Consider the following 23,822-nt stretch of genomic DNA (forward strand, 5'->3'; position numbering starts at 1 on the left):
TTAGTAAATTTACCAAATTTGTACCAATCACCATTGTTTAATTGCTAGGGCTGCTATAAGAAATTACCAGGTGGCTTTAAAGAATAGACATTTGTAGTCTGGAGGCCAGAAGTCTGAAACCAGTATTTACAGGGCTACACTCCCTCCAGAGACTTTAGGGGAGATTCTGTTCCACATAAGGATTTTGCATATTAGGACGTGGATATATTATTTTAGGACCACCGTTCCAACCACTACACCTGCTGTCTATTTCCAGAATATTATTATCGCACCAAAAAGAAACCCAGGGCCTATTAGTAGTCATTCCTGAATCCTGCCTCTCCCTACCCCCAGCAACTACTAATTTACTTTCTGTCTCCATGGGTTTGCCTATTATAGACATTGCATATACATGGAATCATACAATATGTGGTCTTTGTGACTGGCTTCTTTTCTCATGTTTTCAGGGTTCATCCATGTTGTAGCATGAGTCAGAACTTTGTTCCTGTTGGTAGCAGAATAATATTCCATTGTATGGAAATTTGTTTATCCATTCATAAGCTGCTGGACATTGGAAGTGTTTCCACTTTTTGGCAGTTGTGAGTAATGCTGTTGTGGACATTTTTGTACAAGCTTTTGTGTCAACATATTTTCAGTTCTCTTGAGTATATACCTAGGAGTGGATTTGCCAAGCCATATGGTAATTCTGTGTTTAACTTTTTGAGGAACCACCAAACTATTTTTTATCACAGCTATGTCATTTTCCATTTTCATTAGCAATGTAGGAGGGTTCCAATTTCTGTGCATCCTCTCAACACTTATTATATGTCTTTTTAATTACTGCTATGCTGTTAGATATGAAGTGGTATCTCATTGTAGTTTTGGTTTTATTTCCCTAATGACTACTGATGTTGAACGTCTTTTCATGGCTTATTGGCCATTTGTATATCTTTTCTGGAGATATACAGGTCTCCAGATATAAAGGTTTATTGAAATCCTTTACCAATTTTAAAATTGAGTTATTTGTCTTCTTATTTTTAAGTTGAAAGAGTTCTTTATATATCGTTAATACAAGTCCCTTATCAGATACATGATCTGCAAATATTTCCTCCCTTTGTGCGGTCTCTCTACTTTCTTGATGGTGTTCTTTGAAACACAACATTTTTAATTTTGATGCGGTCCAATTTATCTGTTTTTTTCTCTGGTTGCTTGTGCTTTTGGTGTCATATTTAAGAAACCATGCCCTAGGTTATGAATATTTATACCTGTTACCTTCTAAGAGTTATAAAACTTAGCTTTTACATTTAGGTCTGTGTTCTTTTTTGAGTTAATTTTTGTATGTGGTGTGAGGTAAGGGGTTTAACTTCATTCTTTTGCTTGTGACTACAGTAGTCCCTCCTTATCAGTGGTTTTGCTTTTTTATGGTTTCATTTACCCATGGTCAACCATGGTCTGGAAGGTCAGACCTATCATCAGAATACCTAACGCTGTGTCACAGCACCTACATCATTCATCTCACTTCATCTCATCACATAGGCTTTTTAATCATCTCACATCATCACAAGAAGAAGGGTGTATATAGAACAATAAGATTTTGAGAGAGAGAGAGCATATTTATATAACTTTTATTATAGTATATTATTATAATTCCATCTTATTATTAGTTATTGTTCATTTCTTACTATGCTTAATTTACAAATTAAACTTTATCATAGGTATGTATGTATAGGAAAAAACATATATAGGGTTCTGTGCTACCTGCAGCTTCAGGCATCCACTGAGGGTTTTGAAATGTATCTCCCATGGATAAGCAGGGACTCCTATATTTGTTGAAAAGGCTATTCATCTAATTAAATGGTCACCCTTGTCAAAAAGTAATGTACCATAAATGCAAGGGTTTATTTCTGGACTCAGTTATACTCCATTGGTTTATGTATCTATCCTTATGCCAGTACCATTCTGTTTTAATTACTGTAGCTTTGTAGTAAGTTTTGAAATTAGGATGTATGAGTCCTCCAACTTTGTTGTTATTCTTCAAGATTATTTTGGCCATTCTGGGTGCCTTGCATTTCCAAATGAATTTTAGGAGCATTTTGTCAATTTCTCCAAAATAGGCAGCTGAGATTTTGATAGGGATTGTATTAAACCTGTAGATCATTTTGGGGGGTATTGCTTTCTTAACAACATTAAGTCTTCCAATCCATGAACATGGGCTATCTTACTATTTATGTAGGCCTTTTTCAATTTCCCTTAGTGATATTTTATAGCTTCTGTGTATTGCATCTTATTTTCCCACACAATAATTACAGGGTAAAGTAGCTATTATGAAGAAAAGAGTTTTCTTTCCTTAAAATATCTGACCAGATTTCATTAGGTTGAACTGTGTAGGGATATTCCAGTATTTTCGACCTACAAAAACAGCAATTTCATAGGCTTCAATTTAACGCTTTCATTACTTGACTATAGGCTAATGAGAATAGTTAATATATTAATTAAACTAATCCTGTTAAACAAAGAGACCTACATAGGCAGTGGCTTAAATAAGGTAGAAGTGTGTTTCTTTTTTAAAGAGTCCAGGCTGTGGGTTAGCTGTGCCCCATGAGATCATTTAGAAACCCAGGTTCTTGGCGCACCTGGGTGATTCAGTCTGTTAAGCATCCAACGCTTGGTTTTGGCTCAGGTCTTGATCTCAGGATTGTGAGGTTGAGCCCTGCGTCAGGCTCTGCACTGAGCATGGAGCCTGCTTGAGATTCTCTCTCTCCCTCTCCCCCTCCCCTGCTTGTGCTCACTCTCTCTCTCTCTCTTAAAAAAAAGAAAAAGAAACCCAGGTTCTTTCCGGGCCCCTCAGTGCATTGTTCTTGTCTGAATGGTTACATCTGAGTGACTGTTACTTCAGCATTATATTCTGCAGAAACAGAGAAAGAGCTTATTCATTGCAAGCAGCTTGTCTTTAATTTGGAGACAATCCAGAAGTTGTGCACATCTCTTCTGTACACACCCCATTGTGTGCTCTTGGGTTATGTGGGCACGCCTGGCTCCAAAGGAGGGAGGCAGTGTAGGCTATAGCTGGTTAACTGTGTCCAGCTAAAACTCTTATTATGGAAGAAGGGGAGACTGGATTTGGGGGACAGTCAGCCACTTGCCACACTCAGCTTCCATGCTGCAGCATTTCCTGCAAGGAGCAATGTATTGGAACCCATTAGATGGGCCTTTAATCCCACCTTCCTTGAGCCTGCTTACCTAAGTGGCTCCAAATGATCTTGTACCTTTACCAGAGGAAATCTTGTGCCCATTGCTATATGTACAATATGCATACACTGGTAACAGTATTTACCACCTACACAAATGCTTATGAGCTAGGCTCTGTGCTAAATGCTGTGCCTCTTTTTTTTTTTTTTTATCTCATTTGTTCCTCACAAGAATCCCCCAAAGTAGAGGATATTATTTCTGTTTTACAGATGAGGTGACAGAGGCTGCTATGGTTTAAGTCACTTGCCTAAGTTCAGCCAGGTGGTAGAGGTAAAGCTGTGAGTGGAACTAGACATGTCTTGGGGCGCCTGGGTGGCTCAGTCGGTTAAGCGTCTGCCTTCGGCTCAGGTCATCATCCCAGGGCCCTGGGATTGGGCTCCAGGCTCAGTGGGGAGCTTCTCCCTCCCCTTCTGCTGCTCCCCTGCTTGTGCTCTCTCTTTCTCTGTCAAATAAATAAAATCTTAAAAAAAAAAAAAAGAACTAGATATGTCTCTTGGAACTTTGTGCTTATAGTCCTATTGCCATTGGTATACTCTTGTTCCTGCACTTTGGGCAGCCTCTTCCAGGATGATTGGCCCACCATACCTGGGGCCCAGCAGGATGTGCCAGAGAGGGCCCAAGCATGCCTAGGAAGTTGGACAAAGCTCATTCCCGAATTGACTTATAATTCATTTACTCATTCAGGAATTGTTTGTTGAATACTAACTCTGGGCCAGGTACTAGGCTGAGCCTGTGTCCATCCCCCACCCCTCCTGGAACTCCTTGGGGTCTGGGGCTGCTCGGCCTCTGCTGGCCAGCTGAGTTTGTCTTACCGCTTTTCAAGGGTGGTTCTCTGGGCCTCTTCCATATGCTGCGAATGGAGGATATGATGGTCATGGCCCAGATCCTTAACTTTGTACGTTTCCTGATCTGCTTGGATTTAGACCGCCTCAGGAAGAGTAGTTGACGAAACCTTTCCCTCTGGTTGTGCCGTGTAGGGAGCGCAGTGGTTAGTGGTGTCCTGCAATGACTTCTCGCCTGGTGTGTGTGGGATGAAGTGGAGGCATTTTAAGTTTTTAAAATTACAGAAGTAAAATATGTTCACCATAGAAAAAAATTAGAAAATATAGATGGGAAAAAAAGGGAAAAAGAAATCACCGATTACTCACTTCTGAAGATAACCTCTATTAATATTTTGGTGCATTTATTTCTGTTCACATGCTCATCTACCCATTCTTTAAAATGGGATCATTCTGTTTTGTAAGCTGCTTTTGGAATATAATTTAGCCTGAGCATATTACCATATCAACATCTATTTATTGTGTCAATATATTCATGTATATATTATATATATTAATAAATAGATCATCATTTTGAATGAGGTCTAGTTAACAACAAGAATAGTTTTATGTTACTGTACAATTTAGAGTGCTTTCTCATGTGGTACTTCACCATCTTTGCCAAAGATATTTTTTTAAAGATTTATTTATTTTAGAGAGAGGGAGAGGGCGAGGGAGAGTCTTAAGCAGACTCCATGCTGAGCACGGAGCCCAACTTGGGGCGCCATCTCAGGAGCCAAAATCAGGAGTTGGATGCCTAAACCAGCTGCACCACCCAGGCGCGCCTTTGCCAAAGATTACTAAACAGTGTGGTTTCTGGAATGTGGGGTCACAGCTGATTACCAAGTGCAGAAGCCCATTCGAGGGACACCTTCTCCTTTCAGTGTGTGTCTTGGAGACAAGGTAGGTTAATAAGAAAAATCGTCCCAGTCCAGCTCAGGTGTGGGTTTGCTGTGCCTTTGGTTGGGCCGCTATCCACTCTGATGCTTTTCCTCACTCTGCAGACATAGAACACCCCTCACCGACCTGTGACCCACCACACAGTGGGAAGGATTTCCATAGCCCTGGAGGTGGTTAATTACTGACCCAGGGTGCATTCCGCAGGGTTTGGGGCGAGGTTGCAAGGACTCCTGGGAAATCACTGACAGCACTATGGGAGCTGGGAACTGTCTGCTGGGGGAGGGGCTGAGGCAGAGTCTCAGCTGAGCTGGTACTTCCAGGTTGCTTGTACCCGGTCTTGGGTCTACGGCCATACCACCCTGAACGCCCCCGATCTCGTCTGTACCCGGTCTTGGAAGGGCCTCTTGACCTTCTCTCCATCCTGGGAGGGCATCAGAGTAAGTCAAACCTGAGGTAAATCACGTGGACTGGTTCTGCCCACCTCTCCCTGGGGCTCAGACCCATCCAACGTGTAATTCTTTAGTTCCTTTCTTGGACTGTATTCCTGCCAAAGGAACGCCAAGGCTTCACTTACATTACCACCTTCGGTTACAGAAATAAAGAGGAACGTTGGCAGAGGAAACCTAACTGGTCCACTCATTCCCAGAAAGGCTACTTGCCTGAACGCTGGTGTCCCTCGGCAAGACTCTCAGCCGGCATGGCGGGCTTTCCCCGAATCCCACCAGAGGCTTTCTTGTTTCGGGCCCTTCCCAAGGGGAAACACATAGCGTTCACTAGCCGTACGTGGAAGCTTCTGGAGAAGTGGTAGCCTTGTTATTTATCCCTTGCTGTTACTCTGTGAGGTAGAAGTGCTCTTTGTTGCGCAGGTGAGGAAAATGGAGGAGCTTCCTTTCCCAGGGCCACACCGCCCGCTGTGAGCGGTAAAGCAGACATTTGATTCAAGTCTGTCTGAATCTTTCTTGAGTAGCATTCGACCGGCTCCTCTTAGTTGTGGGGCCTTTCAAACGGAACGAAATGCAGATGAACAAAGAAAGAAGCCAGGTGAGAACAGAGCTGCCTTCCTGGAAACTGAGAGGGGTGGAGCCCCGGCTCCTCCCTCTTCCAGGTGGCCTGAGACATCTCCATGGAAACCATGGGCAGAGCTGATGCAAGGACACAAACAGGACACATGTTTAGATCTTTGAAACACTCTACTGTCTTTCCAGGTAGTTAGGGCTCAGACACCCATCGTCTTCGCCTAGATAGAAGAGAGGGGTTCTTTGGGACCTTGGGTTTTTATTGTCCAGAGTGGAGGTTGGCAGGAATGCCAGGAGCAGACAACTGAAGATGAGAGTCACTGTAAGCTAGGAATCTCGTCGGCAGTGCTGAGAGTTCTTAGAAGTCACGGTAAAGGTTTGGCAGGAAGAATAACAGTGCAATTCTTGGTGTTCGGGGCTTACTCTAGGGCACACAGTGCAGCCTGCAGGACCGTCTGACCATGCACGTTTTCCCACACCCACCCACCAACTCATTTACTATATGAGGGCCTGTCTCTGGATCTCTGTCTTCCTTTTCCTAGCAGTCAAGGTTTAGCTGTCTCCTGCCCCCATCCTGATCTGGCCAGGAGCCCATCTGGGTCTCTTTGTACACTCATGGTATCTCTCTTGTGACTCATCTCTGTGTCCTAATTGACGTCTTTTCTGTTCCTCACATTAGTGTCTTTGTGGACAAGATCTGTATCCTGCATCCCAGTGTCTGACATTGAGCTTGATGCATGGTAAATCTTTATAGATGTGTAAAATGAATGAGTACATGGTGGTGCATTTGAATTTGATCTTGAAAGACGATTAGAGTTTACTAAGCAGAGAAATGGTGGAAGGGGATCCTAGAGAGAAGGAACTGAGATTTGGTCCAGGGTCCACCATGACTTATTCCATGTATGCCCTAAACTTTCTGAAACTTGCTTTCATCATCTGCAGAATGGTGATATTTATCTTGCAGGTTCATGGTAGGGATTCAAGATGATGTTATAAATGTCTTAGCACCTTGTGCATACAAAGTACCATGATGAAATAGATATTGGGCTTACTTTTTTTTTTTTAATGAAGTAATCTCTGTGCCCAACATCAAGAGTCACCTGCTCTACCAACTGAGCCATATGTTGTTTTAAAATAACATAACTTTGTTGGTTGTAAACTACTGATGAGTATTTTTTAAAAATTTGAGGTTTGTGTTGAAAATATAAGGAGAGCCAGTCTTCGAACTGTTCGTGGCCTTATGGTTGCTTGTCCTGGGAGGATTGTTGTTCCTGGAAGGATTGAACACTACGTGATTTTGCCTTGTTCTGATTGTGAATTCATAGAATAATTATTCTAAGCTTTGTTCTCCCCATTCTCTGACTCACAGGACATGTGAAAGGAAATTCTTCATGTGGATTTGAAAGGTTGGGAGGAAACTGAGGTCCTCACAGCTGACCCACTGCTCTGCTCTTCCCATGTAGGCCGCCCCTTGTGTGACTTCCCTCTTTGAATTACACACAGGTCTCTGTTAACCGATCAGGGGTGGGAATCTATCCAACCTAGTGGGCATTTAAAGAAACCTGTTACAAGAGCAAAATCCATTTGTTGTAAGTAGTCAGCTCTCTGCTTTTCTAAAGCTGAAAAAATGTATCTGTGACGAAAGCTGAAGTTTTCTTAAAACAGGAAAAAAATGTATTCTTGGGAGGCAGCGTCTTCTTCCAGAGTATTACATTAGCAATAACAACAACAGAAGAGCTATGGCTGGTAAGCTCCGATTTAAACCCTTAGAGTAGCTCGGTGAGACTCACGGCATCCTGGTGAGCCCGGAGTTGTTGTTCGCACTCTGTAGATGAGGAATTTGAGGAACAAGACTTTGAAACTAAGTGTGCCTGACTCCAGAGCTTTTGCTTTTAGTGGGTAGCCTCCTGGTGTCCTGTCAATGCCCCCACGGGTGCGTCTGCTCTGTTGGTCTCCCTCCATGCCAGCAAGAGTGTGGCTAGCTCGGAAAGGCCTCGCGAGCCCTGTCGGTGAGATTGCACCTGTCGCAATCTGAGACTGCTTCTGTCTTCTTCCTCTCCTCAGCTATGGGGTGCTGCTTTGGGAGCTCCTGACTGGTGAGGTGCCCTTCCGAGGAATCGATGGCTTAGCCGTGGCTTATGGCGTGGCCATGAACAAGCTCGCCCTTCCCATTCCTTCTACGTGCCCAGAACCTTTTGCCAAACTCATGGAAGGTAAGTGGCCCCTGACTGGAACAAAACTGGAGGGTTTGCCTTCTGAGCAGCACTTGGGTAGATGTCAGACAATTCTGCTGAGTCAGTTACGGAGAGAGGAGATGAAGTACAAGTCAGTCAAGGAGGAATCCTGTGGGTGGGTGGAAGAGCTGCTTTCAGATGATGTCAGCACCTGCCATGTGGATGACACAGGTGCTCCTTCTGTCCATCTCGAGGGACTGTAGAGCTCAACTTAGTAACTAAAACCCGCTATCCAGCACTTCAGTGTTTTATTACTTAATACAAAATGAGAAGACACAGCAGCTTTTATTTTCAGGACCTCTGAGTGTATTACATCTAGAAACGAAGAACATCCGAGAAGAAAGGAACTCTAGAAGTCATCCGGTCAAACCCTGTAGTTCCCTGAGTGAGAAATCCAAAGCTGAGAGGGGCAAAGTGCACTCCATTAGCTAGTGCGGGAGCTGAGAATAGGTAGAGTTCACTTTTCCTGACACCCAGTCCAGTCCTTTTTATCTTTGCCTTATCATCATCCCGTTGAGGTGGGGAAGGCTGGCTCATTTATTTGTGGGAAATCGAGGCCCGAAGTCTAGTTACCCACTGTCATGACTGGGCTCGCGTAGGAACATAATAAATCCTGGCTGTTGAGCCTCATGCCAGCAAACTCTTCGGACTTGCTTTTCTGATGCTAAATCAGCAAGCAGAGTCGGATGGGGGTAGAACTGCTGCATTCTATTTCCACACTCACTCTGTATGATCGTGAGCTTGGGCAGCTTGCTTTACTTCCCCAGCCCTATGTGTAGTTGCCAAAATCCCCGTGTTTCTGTTTCTGGAAGGAAAAATGAGAGGCACTTTTCTGGTAAATGAGGTCACGTAATATTCTGTCTTATGCTTGTCTCTGTCCATTCATGCTTTCTGTCTACTCCCGTGTTCCATGCAGACTGCTGGAATCCTGACCCTCATTCACGACCATCTTTCACAAATATCCTGGACCAGCTAACTACCATAGAGGAGTCTGGCTTCTTTGAGATGCCCAAGGACTCCTTCCACTGCCTGCAGGATGACTGGAAACATGAGATTCAGGAGATGTTTGACCAACTCAGGGCCAAAGAAAAGGTAAATAAAACAAGAAAAAGGCGTGAGTTGAATCAGTGGGCCTTCCCCACTGGGGCCTCTGGACAGATTCTGACACAACCACCTTCCTGCTTAGTTTGAGGTAAACAGAGCAGCTTTTTCTTCCCAACTTTACATGGAGAGAGTTCTTCAGGCCTCAGATGTGAGCTGATGTAGTAGAGACGTTTTCTTTCTTTCTGGGATTTGGCAGGAACAAGTAGGGGTGTCATGAGTCCAAAGTTGTCCACACAGAGTATCTACTTCATTGTCCAAACCAGAGGAAGAGCACCACTGGGCAGGTATCAGCAGAAAATATGAGAGGGTTCTAGAAACGTTTCTTGGTTCCGTAGTGGACTTCCAGAGTGGGGGTTAACTTAAGATAGAGATTCTTCAACACTGAGCACAGTTATCAGCACATCCTGCCACTGTCTTTGGTATCAGAATCAGAAACAGCAGATGGGCTAAAAATACTGTATGGTTCTGAAATTATGTGGTATTTTGCATGTTTTTGTGAAAAAGGCTCAAGCCCGAACTGACTGAGGAGTTCAGATATTCTTAGCTTACTAGAGATCTGCCTTTCGTTTTGGTGTCCCTTCCTTACGTGGCTCCTCTCTGGGCCCTTGGTGTCTGGTGAGCAGTCCGTGTCCACCGAGGGGAAGCTGATCGTGAGCACTTACGTTGCTTCTACTGCAGGGGCTAGGCTGGCTCCAAGGGCTGCAGCTGGGGACACAAGCAACGTCCATGTGTCTCTTGGTTAATTTCTTTTTTCCCTCCTCATTGCCCACTCGGGGCATTTGGGAAGCAACATGATAACAGTAGCTGAACTTGTGTACATCTTCGTGGCCTCCCAGTTCTTTCCCTTGGAAGATGTGATGATGGAAAGAACCTTTCGTCCTTTTTATCCAGGAGTCTTGTGGCCCCTGCCCCAGCATGTAGGGCAGGTGTTACTATCTTTCTCATCTCAGGGCGAAGGGTCAGTGACTTGTCACACAGCCTGTACGCGGGGAAACAGAATTTTCAACCTGGGTCTTCTGATTTTAACACCATCTTCTCTCCAGTATTGTTTGCCTAAACAAATGACTTAAAAATCCTTTCTGGAGCTGATTTGAAGAGATAAACCTCTTTTTATGCCACATAGCAATCCTAAACCTGGTACTATTTGGCAAGTCAATGAGTGTTCCTCAGGGGAATGGAGTGAGCTTATGACAAATCTTTTAGGACCTGGGTGGGGGGAAGGGACCAGCACTGACCATTGGGCAGAATGATTGAAAGAGGGTGTTTCTTGGGTGCCTGGGTGGCTCAGTCAGTTAAGCATCTGACTTTGGCTCAGGTCATGATTTCAGGATCCTGGGATCGAGCCCCATGGTGGGCTCCCGCTCAGGAGGGAGTCTGCTTGTCCCTCTCCCTCTGCCCCTCCCCCACTCATGCTCTCTCTCTCTCAAATGAGTAAATAAATAAAATCTTAAAAAAAAAAAAAGAGAGAGAGAAGAAGAGGGTACTCCTGTTACTAATGCTATTCCAAGTAGAAGAAACCTAGAGTTGCTGGCCCTTTAGATTGTTGAATCACTTGATTCTTGGTTTTCTTTCTTTTGATTGATGAAATTACAAGGGTACCCACCAGTAAGAAAAATGAAAGTTGGATTTTGTTGTGGATGGTTACTAGGAGAAGCCAAACCCATTCTCGTAACAGCTAACATTTATAGAGCATGTACTATGTGCCATGCTCTGTTATAAAGTGATTTATATGAATTCTTATGTAATCTTGCATAATAAGATAATAATTGTCTTATGTAAACAACTGTGATGTCAGTGCGGTTAGCTCCATGTTACGTATAATGCCCCTGGTAACTCGCCTCAGGCCATGATTCAGGCAGTGTGTTCCAGAATCCTTGCTCTTAACCATTGTGCTATGATGTCTGTCCATTATAAGACTCCTAGTTGGGGAAGTGAGGGTGAGGGATGGATAATGAGCTTTCTCTCTGGGGAGATGCCTCTTAAATCATTGTATGCAGGTGATATGATCTGCATACTAGGAGGCTGATCCCTAAATGGTGTTTCACAAGAAGGAAGAGACTCACCGTGTTTGAGAGTCTTGCCGACACATGGTGCCATTGGCGAGTACTCCATAAATGTCTTGGTTTCCCATATGATTCAGCTCATTCTCAGCTTGTCTCAATTTACCACTTCCAGGTATAGTGACGATGGATTTGTCTCTGGACTGGGGTCTGAGTTCCCTCAAAGGAAGGGGCTATAACACAAACCATCCCCTAGATAAGAGCAGGTAGGAGAAGAAGACTTAGGAAGGCTGAAATTAGCTTGAACTTTTTAACTTTCCCATCTAGCAGCAAAATCAACCAGCCAAGAATGATTTTTCTGAATCTTCCATGTTTTTCTTCTCCTGATGGTGAAAACAAAGTAGTGGGACAAGGAGAGCCAAGGCTTTGGGGGTGGGGGTGGGGGGCATACAACAGTGAATCTGTTTGGGGCTTATTTCATCGAAGAAGGAGAAGTTCAAAAGTTCAGGCTCATCTCTCAGACACTTACGATGAATCTGGGTTCCCGTAAAGGATTGCATTTATAAAATTGAATTCTGTCTTCCCTTCCTTCTTTCTCATTCATTCATTCATTGACACTGAGCACCCATCGTGTACAAGACAATTTTCTTTTTCTTTTCTTTTTTTTTTAAGAGGGAGAGACAGGGTGGGGTGGCAGAGGGAAAGGGAGAGAGAGAATCCCAAGCAGGCTCCAGGCACAAAGCCTGATGAGGGGCTCCATCTCATAAACCTGAGATCATGACCCAAGCTGAAACCAAGAGTCAGACGCTTAACCAGCTGAGCCACCCAGGCACCCCCAAAGACAGTTTTCAAGGTGCTAGTCCTTTTCTCACTTCCCCCCCTTTCTATCATTTTTATTATCAATTTATTTTTATTATCAATTTTGATACTCTCTTGAGAATGGAGGGCAAGTTGAATGAAAAGTTCCTAACATCAGAATATTCATTCCCCTCTTGTCTCTGTTCTCTACCCATTGCTCAGCTTCCCCAATATGTGCTCACATACTTTTTCCTAGCTCTCGGCTCCCTTTCTACAATATTTTGTTTTAGTCCAGAATGACTTCTTACAGTGGAGCATTCCATGGAGAAATTCTAAGTTTCGGCCGCAGAAGTGTTGCTCTGGCTGCTTTATTGAAGAAATTCCCCACTTTTAAGTTTTAGCGCTTCATCCCACCACACGTCAGTCTTACATCCTGGGTAAGCAGCGCTAATAGTTCAGATTCCAGATTTGACAACTGTATGCACATATTCAGTTCTCTTTCCTGTTTGCTCTCCTGTTTCCTGATTCCATATACCTCCCTCCTCCCCCGCCTCACCTCAGGAGCTCCGTGCCGATGTACATATATAAATTCATGCGGAAGAGAAAAGGGGAGGCAGGGAAGAGGTTCTGCTCGTCTAATACAGCGGCGGTCCTACAGCAGCACCTGGCAGAGACTTCAGGAAATGTTTTCTCTTCTCTTTGCTGTGCTGTCACGAACCTTCCAGAGCACATGGTTGTCCTTCAAGATGAGAGTTCAAACCACATGCTTTTGTGGATTCACTCACCAACTGAATAGAGGTTTAGAAGACATGCCTCACCAGCTTTTGAACAATCGCTCAGGAAATACATTTTTATTTGAATGTTAGGTGATTGAGGGCGATTCATTTATAGTGGGCGCATTTTAAGCTAGGTCGCATCAAGTTGACTCTGGTTTAAAAAGCATCCTTTATAAAGTGGGAAAAAATGAAAATACCACCAAGTCTGTAAAATTTAAGTACATGATGATATTTTCTGCCCAAACCCCTGTTTTTTTCCAGTCATAGGCAGTCATAATCCATAATCAAGGAGCAACTAGGAGCTCTCAGCCCCTGTCTCCAGGGCTGCCATAGCTATGTCCTCAGTGTGGCTGGGCTGAGCCTGCCCCTCCCCGGCATCCAGCCTCCAGGGTGGTCAGGGATTCCTTTACCAGCGCCTCCGCCTGGGACTGAGGGTTTGGAGGCATTGGCCCTCAGGGGCCCTCGGCCTCCCCGCCTGCGCTGAGCACCCTCTCTTCGCTGCCATACTTCTGCCCCTGCAGGAGCTCCGCACCTGGGAGGAGGAGCTGACGCGGGCCGCGCTCCAGCAGAAGACCCAGGAGGAGCTGCTGCGGCGCCGCGAGCAGGAGCTGGCCGAGCGGGAGATCGACATCCTGGAGCGGGAGCTCAACATCATCATCCACCAGCTGTGCCAGGAGAAGCCCCGGGTGAAGAAACGCAAGGGCAAGTTCAGGAAGAGCCGGCTGAAGCTCAAGGATGGGAACCGCATCAGCCTCCCTTCCGGTCAGTGGCCGGGGACCTGCTGGGAGGTGGAAGGGCAGGGTGGCAGGCTGTGTGGCCAGGGACCTGGGGGAGCTGGGGACGGGCTGGGAGGCAGGAGGCTCTGGGTCTCCGAAAGGGGCAGGGTTGAAGTGGGCTGTTCCATTCAGGGGGGAAGACTGGCCCACGGCCAAGCTACCCTGCTCCGGAGGAGTTGTTGAGTGTGACTAAACACAGACCGGGAAGGAAGACAAACCGGTGACGGGCGAACCTGACAGGCAGGCATGGTCCAGACTGCTAGCAGCATGGTGGCTCACATGGAGAACTCAGGGCTCTGCAGAATAGCTCATCTCAGGGTTTCTCTAAATAACTAGTTTCTGCATACAGTTGAGATTAGGATTCACGGGTAGGAATTTGATTTGCATACAACCTTTCAGAAGCATGTTAGGTGAATAAAGGTACATTTGTAGGATATTCAGCCTTGGGAAAATGCAAAGTAATAGGAAACTATGAATTAGAATCTTTATGGGGAGGTGAGTGCTCAAGTGTGTGTTTATTGTATTCTAAGCCTATAAGGTCCTGGGAAGCAAACTCAGTTAGGGGTGTAAGGACACCAAGGGAAAATAGTGTCATAGGGGCAGTAGCGGAGGATTTTAAGCACCGGGATGATGGCTTCAGCACAGACAAGGGAATTCGTTCAGTGACCTGCAGTGGATGAATTTGTGCGACATGTTTACCAGTGTCCTTTTTGCACATTTTCCTGGCCAGGCAACACAGAGTCTGTGAGCCCCACTTGGCATGTCGCATGTGGTGTTAAGCTGCTGTGAGCTGGGGAAGCTCAGAAGGAAACAGTAGCTCCCTCCTTCAGGGAGATCACGTCTAGTCAGGGGACCTACGGGCAGACACTCAGCTGTTTATTACACCTCTTGATAGATGAGGACACTGGGACTTAGCAATCCAGGGCTATAAGATTTACCTTCTTTATGCTGTGCTGTGCCTGTCTTTGGAAAATGTCACAGTTTGGACCATTAGCCCCATGCGCTCACTTTCCTAGGTTCCCACCAAGGATTAGTCCTTATTACTCTGCTCTGCCTGCCCTTAGTGAGAAGCATCCGTCTCCCTGCTTTGGTCCCTGAGAAAAGGGGGCCTGTCCTAATAGATTGTAAGAAACAGAATTGTAAGTTAGATTTCCTAGAATAATCAGCAAGTCTCCTGATCTTAAGAAAACTATTATAAATCTGTGATTACTACACCTATGTACACTGTAGATGACTTGGAGAGTGAATTTTCCTTCTCCTCATACGTTCATCTTGCTGTCCTGCCATCTTTGCGGAGAAAGAGATGATTCTGAAAAGGAACGTTTCCCAGGCGAACAAGTCACTTCTTAGGAAACAAGGGCCTGTCCCTCAAGCCTGCCAGGAGATACCACTTTTCTCACAGGACCTGGGTTATGGGAAAATTCTAATGCACACGCATGTCTGTCTTTCCCCAAGCAGATTTCCAGCACAAGTTCACGGTTCAGGCCTCCCCCACCATGGATAAAAGGAAGAGTCTCATCAACAGCCGCTCCAGTCCTCCTGCGAGCCCCACCATCATTCCTCGCCTTCGAGCCATCCAGTGTGAGACTGTTTCCCAAATTAGTTGGGGCCAGAACACACCAGGGGCATCTGTCCCCTGCTCTGTCCAGCCACCGACTGGCCCAGGCTTGCTCCATCCATAACTTCTGCCACCTCTCCTCGGCAATGTGTATATACATGCACATATGTACGCAAACCCTTAGCGCTCCTTCTTGTCTCTCTCCATTAGCTTTATACTACTGCTCCCCTGCTTTTCTTCTTAGAGACCAGCAGAGAGGTTTGTGGGTATTAATGGGATCTTTCGTGAACCACAAAGCAATTCGGAAACTGGTGTGTGATGTAGATAGCCTGGTACCTGGCCTGGGTTGGTTGGTACCCTGGCCTGGGGACCCTGTGTGTGCTCTGCCATATTTGGGGCATTGTTGTTTTTCTTTTGTTCATGCTTCCCAGGGAAGGGTGTTTTCAAAGTGTAGATCCTAAGGGAACTTGCCAAATACTTTGTGATAGGCCAAGTCTGGACCAATTTTATTTTTACCACAGTGTTTATTAAAAAGAATTTACACACACATGTGTGTGTATGAATGGAGTCGTTTCCCTAACTTAGAGATTTCACTTAAAAACAAAAACAAAAAACAAACCCTAGCTGGCTGTCCTTGGAAAATCCATTCATATCTGTGGATTCCCATTTTTCATGTGCCCACAGTTGACTAGAAGCAATGGCGGCTTCCATATGCTCTGTATTTTGCCTCAGGCCCCTCAGCTCCTGTTTTTTTGGTGTCTGAAACCATCCGGTCACTTATGATGTAAGCCTAGTCTCTGAAGCATTTGGGTTTCAACTTTTGCTATAAGGTAGCAATGTCAGAAGAACGTTCCTCCTCTTATCTATTGTATTTCTCTAGGCCTGTTCCTTCCCCTTCTCCTCCTACTCCTGACTTCCTGCTCCATAGTCTTGAGCTCCTCATTGTCTTCCTTTCTTACCAAAATTCTTTTCTGCACTTCCAAGTCTTCCTTACCCCCTTATCTTTTTTTCTCTCCTACCTATCTCCTTCCCTACCCACTCCCAGTCCAGTTCCACCCAACAAAACAAGTTCCTTAAGTCAGATCTGTTTGGAACTCTGATGTCTGGCTGGCCTGAGCTCCAGCTTTGTGTTGGACGCAAATTAGGAGAATCTGGGATGTTTTTCCATGTTTGGTACTTTGAGAGTGCTCAGTGATTGGTACCTAAGGACTTGAAGGCTCCACTTGGGCACAGAGTTTTCGAGGAGGTGTGACTTCTTCCCTGTGACTCCATATATGTGTGTGTATGTCTGTGTCTGTCTGGTGAGGTAGAGGCTAGTTTTGGGGGGACCCTGTCTATCTTTTTTCTAGGTCCCATCCAACTTTTGTTATTCACAGTGACACCAGGTGAAAACAGCAAAACCTGGGGCCGGAGCTCAGTCATCCCGAAAGAGGAAGGGGAGGAGGAGGAGAAGAGGGCCCCGAAGAAGAAAGGACGGACGTGGGGGCCAAGTACGCTTGGTCAGAAGGAGCTCGCCTCGGGAGATGAAGGGTAAGAGCCAGAATGCGGGAGATTCTTTCTGCTTAAAGATGGGTATTCCCTTTTAAAACTATGATGTGAAGTACTTTTTCTCTGTTGTGTGTCCCATTGCTTTCTGAGAAATTACAAGCCTCTTGCTCTTTGCAACGGTTTTCCAATCTCCTTGCTCCCTGGAACCTCCCCTAGGACGGGGCTCAGCATACTTTTTGTATAAAGGGTCAGACAGTAAATATTTTAGGCTCTGAGGGTCCTACAATCTCTTTGGCAGTCCCTCCGCTCCTGTGTTTCAGTACGAAAGCAACAGGCCACGGGCCGTACATAAATGAAGGTGCGCGCCTGTGTTTACTCAGTAAAACTTTATAAACAGGCGGTGGACACGAGTTGGCCCTCCAGGTATAGTTTGCTGACCCCTGAAGGCGTCTGACTCAGAGCAGCAAGTAGATCAAGCGGTAACCGAACGTGGAGAGTTCTACCAGATGTTCTACTTCTGTCTGGCTCTTCCCCTTCGATCATCCGCTCAGAGCCAAGAGAAGGAAGAGCAGGGCTTACAGGACTCTCTCGACTTGGAGGCTTATCCCAACGCAGGGGCGGACGGAATAATCCAGCCCTGGTAGTCAGTGCACTCAGATGTTAACTCCGAGGCCACCGGAACTTCTTCTTTTTTTTTATTTATTTAAATCTAATTAATTAACAGTTTCAGAGGGTAGTGTTCAGTGATGCATCAGTCTTCTATAACACCCTGTGCTCATGACATCACGGGCCCACTAGAACTTCTTTTAGGCCTCACCTCATAGCCACCCTGACAGGTGTGAGCACGCCCTCTGGGCAAAGCACAAGACCCAGCTTTGTGCCTGGGATGTGCTTGTGTTCTTCCTGTGGCTTTCAAGTTAAATTCTCTCAAGTCCCAGTTCTTGGGCGGCCAGTCCCTCATAGGGAGTTAAGCAGTGGCGAGCGTCACCGCTGACCCCAGCCTGCCTCGCCGTGTGGCCTTATGTTTTCTCGTCCGTAAAACGGGGGTTATGCCAGCACCCCCCTCGTGGAGTTGATGCAAGGATTAAATACGTTCCTCTTTGGGAAGTGCTGGCAAGATTAGCTGGCTCGTAGTGAGCCTATGTGAATATCTGCCGTGATGGTTCTTCTGCGCTTCTCATGCAATTTCTGTTTCACACCTGAAGAACGAGCGTAGTAGTTTGCAGTTCTTATTCTTGGTGTTAGAATCTAGAATCCCCTTTCTTGACTTTTCTAAGTGTGAGAAGCAGCAGCAACCCCCTTCTCCCTTTTCAGTCACTTTCCTGAGCTTGTGCCTGGACCTGGACCTGGCTCTGGTATTCCTTTGAGTCCTAAGATTTCAGGTCCCAAATTTTTTTTCTCATGTCAGATCGGAGCTAAAGGTGAAAATACCAATTTGGTTGCATAAAGGATTGACTCTTTGAAGCCAGGCTTTAGAAATCACTTAGATGCCTTGGAAGAGGGAAAAGGAAGGAAGGAAGGAAGGGGAAGAGGAAGAAAGGAAGAGAGAGAAAGACAAAGGAAGAAAGGAAGGAAGGAAGGAGAAGGAGAAAGAGAAGGAGAAGGAGAAGGAAGGGAAGATTTAGGTATGTAGGGCCAATTGCCTAAGCTCCATGAGAGTTCCGTGACTGAGTCCTCTATGAGTCCTCGAGGAATGGTAAATTGCTCTGCTCTAGTAGGTTCTGTAGGGGCAAGAGCTCCTCAGTTTGATTTCCCTTGAGCCCTGGGGTCGAGTAGGGTTGAGGTGGGTCTGAGAAGCTCAGTCACCCTGAATCCCTTGGTATTTCTGACATTCGTGTGATTCCTGATAGGATTTACCAGGTTGGCTGTGGGTCCCAGTAGTTTCTCTAGTTCTGTTTCATTTATAGATATTTTTTTGTCTTGCTAGTAAATTAACTTTATTTCACATTCCAAAATATTAATTTTGGCATTTTCTTCCCCCTTGCATAGATTTGTCCTCAAAACTGTTGAAACAGTTCAAAATACGACTTAATTTTTTATGATTCTCAATTCCTATTCAAGAAATAAAGTATATTCCATTCATTCTCGAGTAAAGACCTCTTTAATGGCAGAAATTTTTGAGAGTCTCTGTGTGACAGTATTTCTAGTTTTAGTCCCTATTAACGGAAGAAAATATGTAACAATAAAAAGCTATATTGAATTCAGTAATGTTAAGTGAATTTGCATCTCCATCCTTTTAAAAAATAGTATTTATCTTATAGGAAACATGTACTTGCTCGTAGACAGCTTGGGTGTCTGTGGATTCACGTGGTCTCTGCAATTACGCTGTGGTGGCTTGGGGACCTTTGTCCCACAGATTGGGAGGTCCTGGGCCTGTGGCAGCTCAGGCGCGGCCACCTCGTTAAGGTTCCTGCATGGTGTGGGTTGTGCTGACCGGGCAGGAGGAAGGCAGCTGGCCACATGGCTGGAGTCCAGCCTTAAGGGCTCCCATGTGGGAGAGGCTGAGTTGGATGTACCCACTGTCGCCTACTACTGATTTTCTTTATTTGTTGAAGATCCCCTCAGAGACGTGAGAAAGCTAATGGTTTAAGTACCCCATCAGAATCTCCACATTTCCACCTGGGGTGAGTCTAATCGTCACCCTTCCATCAGATGTGTTCATAATAGTCCCCCTTCCATTTCCTTGTTCTCACGGCACACCCCGTAGAATCGAGCGTCATTATTGCCAAGGCTGTGCTGACTTTTTTCTTTAAAGCGGTACCCTCGTGCACGCTGGGAGCTTCCTGTGTTGGTCTGACTTTCCCTTTTCTCCCTTCCCTGACCACTCCTGTTGTTGGGATTCTCCTGGCACCCCTAGTTATAGGGCGATGACACAAGGCTATTTATCCTTTCATCTTTAGCACTGGCTTTGACTTTGCTAATCTGGATTCCCTTGAACCCAGAGCTGGAGGTGATGTTAGAAGATTATCAGTTAGAAGTCCCAGGCTGTGGGTTTAGTAGCATGCTTATCTCTGGCTGTGTATTTTGGTGGAAACCACGGGTGGCTGGAATGTACTTGAATTCGCTGGTAGCGAATTTCTGATAGCACTTGAAACAGAGATCTGAAATGAGGGGAAACCATTGGTCCTTCTCTCTCCCTCAGGATGGACTGGGAAGAGTGGGCTTTATTTGAATAGCTTTTTCTGGCCCTGAAATGAGAGCCCCTTCTGATTATAATCCTGGTATTTCCAAGGCAACGATAACCCACAGATTTCCTCAGTCTTCCCTCTTTACTGTCCGTTAGAGAAAAGACCAGTGCTGCTGGGTCTCTGATTCCCCCATCATATGAGGGGGTTGGTGGGGTACCCCGTCAGGATCCTCAGAGTTACTGGCTTGTGAGTCTGAGCTCATCACAGGGACTTGAAAGCAAGCTCTTGCCCTTTTCCTCTCCGTTCCCAGACAAACCAGGGGCTCGAGTACAGTATTATGTACTCCCCACGTAGGTCTGTCCCAAAGTGCACTGGGTTGGTGCAGCTTTGTTGGCTGGTTTTTGTTTTTAAAAAGTGGCTGGCAAAAAAAAAGAAAAAAAGAAAAAAAAAGTGGCTGGCTTTGAAAGTTGCCTAAGCATGCCATAAGCTTGGCAGGAGTGGAGGATGCGGTCTGAGTGGAGTAGCCTGGCCCGTCCATGTCTGCTAGCTCATCTGCCCGGGGCTTGCCTGGCATCGCAGTGTCCCCTGATGTCAGCACTGTGCTGTAGACAGTGTCCCGGAGTGATGGCCTCTCGTGGAAGATGGGCTCGGGCAAGACCTGGGCCAGTGCTGGGCAGCCCTCATTCTTCCTGTCCTCTTGCCAGCCTGCCTGCTAGATCTTTCCCCAGCTCCATAACATGTGAAGGGGTGGGTTCATGGCCCTGCTTTTCTTTTCCTAGAGCATGTGCACTTCTGTTTGTGATGCGAGGGGACTCAGTTATGTTTGTTGCCTGTACCCCAAGGCTCTTGGGCTTTGGTGGAATTAAGCTCACAGGGAGAGACTTTTGCACAGGCCCGTGGAGGTGAGAGTGGAGTAAGGGAAGTAACCAGTTCTCACAGTTTCCTCGTTTCCTCCCATTTAGCCTCAAGTCCCTGGTAGATGGATACAAACAGTGGTCGTCCAGTGCCCCCAATCTGGGGAAGGGCCCGAGGAGTAGCCCAGCCCTGCCAGGGTTCACCAGCCTTATGGAGATGGGTGAGCATTGCCTTTGTCCTGACTGTCCCTGTTTCCTCAGGGAAATTTCGGCCAAGCTTCTGGGACTGTTTGAGGACCCCTAGTGCCACTTCATGGGTGTCGTCTCCTCTTTTACCCAACTCCCAGGCCCCCACCCACTTCCTTCTTCGCTTGCTCTACTCCCATTTCATCGAACCTTCCCAAATCACAGTTTCTTCCTACTACTGCCATGGGGCCTGCCCTTGGCCTCCTATCCCAGGGAGGCAGGTATAGTCTCCTAAGGGCAGTGCAGAGGGTGAGGCCTTGAATCAGGCATTTTCCTTTGCTGGGTCACTTTCCTTTGTATCTTAATGTGGGGAGTCTGCAAAACAGGAGATGGTTTCTTCCTTTCTCCAAGGAAGCTTTCCATTTGCCTGTGCTTGCTGAATGGGTAAGGTCTCCTCCAGGCTCTCTGTCAGACAGTAAGTCCTCTTCTCTCTGAAGATCTCCAAGGTCATAGTAGGTCAGTTTATAGAGTAGATGCACCTTCACCTGGGGAGGGGATTCCAATCCATTGCTCTTAGAGGGGTCTCTAGGCCATCCTAGAAATTCAAGGCCCCTTCCACTTTTAAGGTGCAAAAAAGTTAGGAATGTTTCTGTTCTACCCACTATTCTAGGAAATTCACACTGTACCTCTTGTGTTGAGGGTCCCAATGAAAGAAGTAGAAAAGTAGCAGATTTCCTTTTCTGAAAACAGGAAAAGAGGCTCTGGAATGGAGAGTGATTTCCTCGTGTTGGTCACAGTTGAGTGTGGAGGACTAAAGCTCTGTGGGTTCAATGCCTGGTTCCTTATCCCACCCATGAGACTCTTAACTTTGAATTCCTGATGCTCCACCAGGAGGCCCGGGGCTGGGAAGAAGGACGAGATTCTTACTCTTGCTGCTTCATTCCCATTTCCTGTTTCCCCTCCTTTCCTCTCTTCTTCACAGAGGATGAGGACAGCGAAGGCCCAAGGAGTGGGGAGAGTCGTCTGCAGCATTCACCCAACCAGTCCTACCTCTGTATCCCATTCCCTCGTGGAGAGGATGGAGAGGGCCCCTGCAGTGATGGAGTCCACGAGGAGCCCACCCCAGTCAACTCAGCCACCAGTACCCCTCAGCTGACGCCCACCAACAGCCTCAAGCGGGGCGGCGGCCACCACCGCCGTTGTGAGGTGGCTCTGCTCGGCTGTGGGGCTGTTCTCGCGGCCACCGGCCTAGGGTTCGACCTGCTGGAAGCTGGCAAGTACCAGCTGCTTCCCCCGGAGGAGCCTGAGCCCCCAGCCCGGGAGGAGAAGAAGAGGCGTGAGAGTCTTTTCCAGAGGGCCAGCCGTCCTCGTCGGAGCACCAGCCCCCCATCCCGGAAGCTCTTCAAGAAGGAGGAGCCCATGCTGTTGCTAGGAGACCCCTCTGCCTCCCTAACGCTGCTTTCTCTCTCCTCCATCTCCGAGTGCAACTCCACCCGCTCCCTGCTGCGTTCCGACAGCGATGAGATCGTGGTGTACGAGATGCCCATCAGTCCGGTCGAGGCCCCACCCCTGAGCCCCTGCACCCACAACCCCCTGGTCAACGTCCGAGTGGAGCGCTTCAAACGAGACCCTAACCAATCCCTGACTCCTACCCACGTCACCCTCACGGCCCCCACGCAGCCCAGTGGCCACCGGCGGACTCCTTCTGACGGGGCCCTCAAGCCAGCGGCTCTCCTAGCCAGCAGGAGCCCCTCCAGCAATGGGTTGAGCCCCAGCCCTGGAGCAGGTGAGTCCTGCCCTCCTCCTCTTTTCTCTTTCCTGCCTTTGTGCCTCCCCCTGGAGTGCAGTACTGGAGTGGATGCCATCCCTCCTTTGGCTCAGCCCACCGGGACATGCTGCCCTGGGGTTGGAGAGGTGGCCAGGCTGGCTACCTTTTCTCTGGGGGGAGATGCCTCCGTCGGGGGAGACAGCTTCTAGGAAGGATCAGGCCCAGGGCTCCCGTGGGAAATTCGGGCTCTGGGTCTTGGAGTGCACAGCGCCGTGCCTGCAGGGTGTGGGGGGGGTGGTGCGGGCAGGGGCCTAGCCCCCTTGTTCCCGGAAGTGGAGACCGACGTTCCTGGAAGGAGTGCCGCACTGCACTAGGAGGGGTGTTCGGTGCCACGTGGCTGGGCTCGTGCCTGGCATACTCACAGGCCAGCTTCCTCCTGTGCATCCTGCCCCGCATCACTCGTCCCTTACTCATTGCTGACTCCCCGGACGTGGAGAGGGATGCAGGTAAATTGCTGAGCCCGGCATATGCCTGCCTTCTCTGTCTGACACCCAGCCACCTGGCTGTAGGTAACCCAGGTCGTTCCCACCACCATCCCCTGCTCCCTAGAGACCTACATCTTACTCGAAAACCCCTCTCACCCAGTAGAAGACGACCAGATGGCAACTGAGAGTTCGGTGATCTTTTTTTTTTTTTTAAGTTATCAACTTTATTAAAAATAATTTTAACAAAGGAAATGATAGGAACAGACATTTGACAGGAAAGTAAAATATAAGAATATAAAGAGGACAGCTCCTGTATTAAGGTTCTTCAGAGTAATAGAACCAATAGCATGTGTCTGTCTGTCTGTCTGTCTATAGAGAGATTTATTTTAAGGAATTGGTTCACATGATTGTGGAGGCTGGCAATTCAAAATCTGCAGGGTAGGCTGGCAGGCTGAAGATCCAGGAAAGAATTGATGTTGTAGTTCAAGTCTGAAGGCAGTGTGCCAACAGAATTTCATCTTCCTTAGGGAAGGTCAGTCTTTTACTATTAAGTCCTTTAACTGATCAGATGAGGACCACCCACATTATTGAGGGTAATTAAATGTTATCAAAACTATGCCTTCTCTTCTTTAAAAAGTGACAGCAGTTATAAACTGGAAATTCACTTAAGAAATACCAAACCTCATCCACAAGCATAACTATACT

At 46.7% G+C, this 23,822-nt stretch overlaps 1 protein-coding gene across 5 annotated transcripts in view; it reads left to right on the forward strand.

Moving 5' to 3' along the window:
- Positions 1–23,822, forward strand: part of MAP3K9 (mitogen-activated protein kinase kinase kinase 9) — a 75,364-nt gene that overhangs the window by 44,193 nt on the left and 7,349 nt on the right. For 2 of the 5 annotated variants that reach the window (XM_031029385.2, XM_081830318.1), the window contains exons 4-11: positions 8,027–8,175; positions 9,113–9,288; positions 13,396–13,636; positions 15,109–15,231; positions 16,558–16,738; positions 19,252–19,320; positions 20,787–20,899; positions 21,847–22,650. In XM_031029385.2, coding sequence (XP_030885245.1) covers positions 8,027–8,175; positions 9,113–9,288; positions 13,396–13,636; positions 15,109–15,231; positions 16,558–16,738; positions 19,252–19,320; positions 20,787–20,899; positions 21,847–22,650 — 1,856 coding nt within the window. The remainder of the gene's footprint in view (positions 1–8,026; positions 8,176–9,112; positions 9,289–13,395; positions 13,637–15,108; positions 15,232–16,557; positions 16,739–19,251; positions 19,321–20,786; positions 20,900–21,846; positions 22,651–23,822) is intronic. The other 3 variants (XM_006734461.3, XM_081830316.1, XM_081830317.1) reach the window with 3 other exon arrangements.

The sequence above is a fragment of the Leptonychotes weddellii genome, chromosome 9 (genome assembly GCF_054177405.1).
Source record: "Leptonychotes weddellii isolate Sample4059 chromosome 9, ASM5417740v2, whole genome shotgun sequence".
NCBI lineage: Eukaryota > Metazoa > Chordata > Mammalia > Carnivora > Phocidae > Leptonychotes > Leptonychotes weddellii.